The sequence below is a fragment of the Eutrema salsugineum genome, unplaced genomic scaffold (assembly GCF_000478725.1).
Source record: "Eutrema salsugineum unplaced genomic scaffold, Eutsalg1_0 scaffold_11, whole genome shotgun sequence".
Lineage (NCBI taxonomy): Eukaryota > Viridiplantae > Streptophyta > Magnoliopsida > Brassicales > Brassicaceae > Eutrema > Eutrema salsugineum.
The window spans coordinates 9044626-9050625 of NW_006256901.1; the positions used below are offsets into that span (position 1 = coordinate 9044626).

General features: G+C 41.8%; 1 protein-coding gene across 1 annotated transcript; it reads left to right on the forward strand.

Annotated features, from left to right (window-relative positions):
• The first annotated feature begins 3275 nt into the window (after positions 1-3275).
• On the forward strand, positions 3276-4848 carry LOC112089836. The gene is made up of 3 exons (XM_024160591.1): positions 3276-3500; positions 3868-4677; positions 4765-4848. Exons 1-3 carry the CDS (start codon positions 3276-3278, stop codon positions 4846-4848), a joined length of 1119 nt encoding a protein of 372 aa, XP_024016359.1.
• Positions 4849-6000: the final 1152 nt, after the last annotated feature.

Consider the following 6000-nt stretch of genomic DNA (forward strand, 5'->3'; position numbering starts at 1 on the left):
TTTATTCTAAAAGAAAATATTTTTAATTTTTTTTTTATTTTTATTTTATAATGAATAGCTAATAATATACTTTATATTTAAATTTTGCAAATTCGTTCTATTAATTTATTAGTGATTGTTGTATTAGATTTATTTTTCTTATTTTTCAATTTCAGTAATTTTGTATATATTTTTAAATTTATTTTCAGTTTATGTTATTGTATTTTCTATTTCAATTTTTGAAATTTATCCATATTTTATATATATATATATAACAAATAAATAGAAGAGAAAACGAGCTCAATATTCATCGCCGGTGCAATATTTAGTTATCTAACTATGATCCCACACGAATTCGAGTTTACTGTGTTGGTAGTTATCGGAGATTACCAAAAAGTCTTTATATTAACATTCCACGTAATATCAGCTCTCCCGTAATAGGGAGCGTAATGATGGCATAGGGTGCCTAGACCAGATAGAGTAGGCAGAGGAAATATCTCTGAAATCTTTGGTGCAGTCGATCTGAGCCACACATCTTCTTCCCGCATAGACGAGCATTTAATGCCGGATATGCTCAATATTTTCTAGACAACCGTGCGAGAAGCGATGTATCACTGTATGTATACAACACAGGCTTTGTTGCTCCGCTATAAAAGGTATCAGCTGTGAAGTGTTATCTCTCGTTGAAGTTAGAGGTGTAGTGAAGCAGAAATATTTTCCAGAAATCGAAGAACAGCTAACAAAAGGGTTTCCAGAAGCTTACTTCTCACCCAACCGAAACAGGTAGGACCACTTACTTCTGATACTATCCATAAATGTCGATTTGGTTTTTTCTGATTTGTTGCTTGTTATAGTATCTCTATAGTATAATCTAAAGCTTTAAAGACTAATTTATCACAAACGATAACTAACTTCCTCGTACGCCATTAATGCTCATATGAACTTTAAAAAACTAAAGATTGCAATCGCATTTCCATGATAACAATAAAGTTAGCGGTGTTGTAAAATTTTGAAAGCGTCAACTTACTGGATCTGTGTATTGACAGAAAGATGGGTCTGGCCGTGAGGTTTTTCCGAGGCGTTTGGAACAAATCTGCTGACGGAGAGTGGAGTTTCAAGGCGGACGACGGCGAGAGAGGACACTCACTGATGATGAGCGAGCGGGAAACGTTTGAGACGGTGGACCGGATGGCTAGGACACGCTACCTACTGAGCCCCTACGAAACAATGGCTATGGCATTCCAGCTCCCGGAGTGGATGGCGGAGCCACTAGGCCGAAAGAGTCCCCCTGTAAACATTTTCAATGATGGTGACGTCGAACTCTTCATGGCGGTGCGTTTGGAGTAGGACTCACTGGCACTGTATGTCACCGTGGGGGCTGACAATGTGGAGCGCTACCGATTTCTGACCAGGACCACGCTGTCATGACCGGACCACCACCAGGTTTTACTCAACCAAACGTTGGGTTGGGCGCCAACATGTCGGGTACGGGAACTACCATGTTACGTACCGTTAAAATCGAAAAGTTAAATGAAAATACGTGTGGTGGACTTGACGATGTTTACGCTTTTTGGGAAGGACTCTTGGAAGGACGACGGGTGCATATTGCTGAGAGTATTCTTCATGAAGTTTTCAATGAAGATGAGAGGCGTTTCCTCCAAGAAGTGCATAACGCACTAACTGAGCTAGATTCCTCTCGTGCCAACGCGGAAGGATCCTCTACCAACTCAACTGGACAGCTTGGATTCCTGCTGCCTGAACCAAGTTTGCAGATCCCAACCGGGTTTGCGGGTGAGAGACCTCCAGCTGGAGTAACTGAAGGTGTAGCGAACATGACTCTCCGGACCGCGGCTGGTGCAGGTAACATATCCATTCAACTAATTCCGGTAGCGTTCCTGTGTAAATCGATCTCTAACAATTTATTCAAAATATACAGAAAACCAGCTGGGAAGCCAACTTCACCCTACGGTGGCGATAAGGGGAAGGGAAAAAGGTGCATTGAAGATGGTGGTCCCTATCTTGGTTTGACTATGGCTTGCAGTGGGGGTCCAAGTCAAAAATCTCAGGCAAAACGAGAGGAGGACGAGGAGGACTCAGATGAGGAGTCTGACGATTATATATGTGAGTAATAAACTTGTTAGTTTGATAAGACATACGTTAGTGGTGCAATAAATGACTTAGTTGTGTTCAGTTTATATATTACTCGCTCCGATGAAACTGATGATTATATCATTGTGTAATAAACTTGTTAGTTCGAAAACAAATAAGTTAGTCATGCAATAAATTACTTAGTTGTGTTCATTTTATATATTACCCCCCTCCGATGAAGCTGACGATTATATCATTGTGTAATAAACTTATTAGAAGGGTAATATCGAGTTTAGAGATGCATCAATTGTATTATATCGCCAACGATTTAGAATCCTTATGCGGTTATTACCTATGTGAGTAATAAACTTGTTAGTTCGGTAATACGGAAAGTATTGGTGCAATATATGTCTTAGATTTCTGGAATTTGTATATTACAAACTATGATACGGCTGACATTCATATCTGTCTGTAATGAATTTATTAGAAGGGTAATCCTGAGTTTAGAGCTACACCAATTTTGTTATATCGACAACGATTTCACTATCTGAAACATTGGTTGACTAATATATATCTTCCTCCCGTGTGTCCGGTTCAGGCGATGGAGTTAACAAGCCCGGCGTTCTGTATGTCGGCATGGTGTTCAAGGATCAGGACTCGTTCAAATTACACATGTCTCTTTATGCTATATCTCAGAAGTTTCAGTACTATCACCGTCGATCAACCCCCAATTTGATGGTCCTACAATGTGTGGGTCAGAGTTGCCCATGGCGGATTTACGCTGTGAGGATGGAGGGCATTGAGTGGTTCCAAATTAGGTGTGCATCACTTCAGCATACCTGCGCCGTCGACGAGCGTGGGGGTTTCCACAAACAGGCTACATCAAGTGTTATCGGCGGAATGATGCGAGCCAAATACGCCGGCGGAGCTGTTGGTCCAAGGCCAAAAGAGTTGAGGGAGATGATGAGAGATGATCACGACGTCCCAATCTCTTACTGGAAAGCGTGGCGGTCAAGAGAGCTGGCCCGCGAAGGTAGTCTCGGATCAGCTGGCTCCTCTTACAGAATCCTCCCAACGTTCCTCCAAAGGTTCGTGATTTTGAATCCAGGGAGTGTTGTCTCTCTTGAAACCGACTTCGAGGTGGATGTTGGCTAGCGCTTCAAGTACCTTTTTTCGCCTTGGGAGCAAGCTTGAATGGGTACCCTTACATGCGGAATGTTGTTGTGATAGACGGCGCACATTTGAAGGGTAAATATGGCGGTTGTCTGTTAACCGCGAGCTGCCAAGATGGAAACTACCAGCTCTTCCCTATCGCTTTCGGGATTGTCGACGGCGAGAACGACAACGCCTGGATCTGGTTCTTCCGTAAGCTGATTGAGGTGATACCAGACAGACATGACTTGGTGTTTGTCTCTGACCGTCATAATACACGGGTATACGGAAGGTAAATCAATCGTGCCCCCATAATATTTATTCATACCGTTAGTACTATATCAATTTGGTTTATGCATTAACAACGTTGTTACCCGTCCAACGTCAGATATATATTTTCTAGTTAAAACGCGACCTAAACAATTATGCCTAAATCAATCGCGCCCCCATAATATTTATTCATACCGTTAGTACTATATCAATTTGTTTTATGCATTAACAACGTTGTTACCCGTCCAACGTCATATATATCTTTTCTAGTTAAAACGCGACCTAAACAATTATGCCTACAAACATTGTTATCTCTGTAGACATTTACATCTTTTGAAATCATACCAACTGCATGTCTAACATTGTTAATGTCTGTAGGTGTATCCCATGGCGCAGCACTGCGCGTGCGTGGTCCATCTGCAGAGGAACATCCAGGCCATTTTCAAAAAACGTCCCCTCAACTACATGGTATCCAAAGCCGCGCGCGCTTTCCTCCAATCGGATTTCTACGACCACTTTGAGGAGATCCATGAAACGGATGAGGGTTGCGCCAGCTACCTAACTGCGATTGGGTATGAACACTGGGCGAGATCCCATTTCCCAGGGGTGTGCTACAACATAATGACGAGTAACGTCGCTGAATCTCTCAACAATGTCCTCCTCGGTGCGCGTGACCACCCAATTGTCCCATTAATCGAGTGCATCCGGGCAACACTGATGTGTTGGTTTGCGACGCGCCGCGAAGATGCTAATAGCTGTGGTACCACTTTAACCCCCAAGATGGAGGAGTTGCTGGCAAAGAATTTCGAAATGTCAACTGGGTTCGCGTATCACAAAATTAATGCTGGCGAGCATGAGATTAGGAACAAAGAAGGAGTTCCTTACATGGTTAATCTGGAAACCCAAACCTGCAGTTGTCAGGAATTCCAGATGCTTCGTTATCCATGCTCCCATGCCGTGGTGGCCGCTATCCGTTCAAATACAAGGGTCGACTCTTTAGTAGTGGCGGAGTACACCAAGGCTTTCTGGATTAAGGCATACGAGTGCAACATTTATCCGGTGACTGCGACTGCCCCAATTGAAACTGTCGGTGACGACTTTTCCGGGCTCAACCTCCTTCCCCCTCGAACAAGACCCCCCCCTGGAAGGCCACGCAAGACAAGAATCCGCTCCTGTGGAGAGATAGGGGTAACCTAAACTTTAACTATTTACAATTAAGTTTATCATTCTATCAGTTTTGTTATTGTGACTAAAGATTTTGTTGGATTTTATCAGTTAGGACAACCAAAACGTTTCACCGTCTGTGGGCGCTGTGGTGGCTTCGGCCATAACCGCGCGACTTGTAAGATGCCTATCTAGTTTTCAGATGAAGGATGGGAGAACCGGAGAAAGCATGTAGCTGGTTTTTGTTTGCTTCTCCGTATTTTGGGTCGGATGTAATTTGTAATTTGCTTTTAAATCTGTGTAATATGAACTATTTCAGATGTTTCCTCGTGGAAACTGTCTTAGAACCCATATGTTCCTTCATGTAATATAACTTGGGAGATGCAGTCGTTTCTCCTATCTGCTAAGTTAATGCATTGGTCACTTTGTATTAAGTGTGTTGTCACCTGTTAATTGTAGAATTACCGGGATAACTTGGATCATAACTGTTAATGTCTGTATTACCTATTAACTATAACGCTACACAGTAAACTTAGATTTACATTGCTCCCATTTACATCATCGGCTTGGTAAACTGAAGTCATAGTCCTAACGTTCCATGAACTGTTAACGCAGTAGTCTTTAGTATTTGTCATTTTAAATGAAGTGTGATGTCACTTGTTACTTTCAGGATTAGCGAGATAACTTTGAGATGAATTGTTAAAGACTATGTTACCTGCTAACTAAAATGTTATGTAGTAAATCTTTGGATTACTTTGTTACAATATGCCTAGTTAGCTTGGAACAGTGAAGTGCTGGTCTTTTTACAATTTAAAGTTTGCGGCACTATATTGTTACAGATAATTACAGAGTTACTCTGGTAAAATGTAACTTAGTTATAAGTAAATTAATGTGTTTGTTACCTGTTTGTGAAATAGCTTCGGAATGAAACTTAAAACTACTTAGGTAAAGTTTCGTTAATACGTTAAACACTCTACTCTAGTTATCAATGTCGCAAGGTATATAAGACCCAAATATAAATCCAAAGAAACTAAGTTGACGTACTAACGTACCAGGTTCTGGTAACATGATAGTTATACCCCCGTTCAAATAAATTAGTTCTACGCAGCGAAAACATAAAAGTATTAATACATCTACCCCCGACTTCCGTTACACACCTTCAGCAAACTCCTCGTAAAACTTGACCGCCAGGATTTGGCTATCCTTGGTTAGTTCCTCAGGCGTAAGGGTCCTGCATCTCTCTGTCCCTCCAACGGAATGTACCATCATTAGCAACGCACTCGTCACCCCCGAATCGGTATAGATGAAGTTCTGTGGTAGCCATTTTGTCCTGTTAAACGCGAAAGG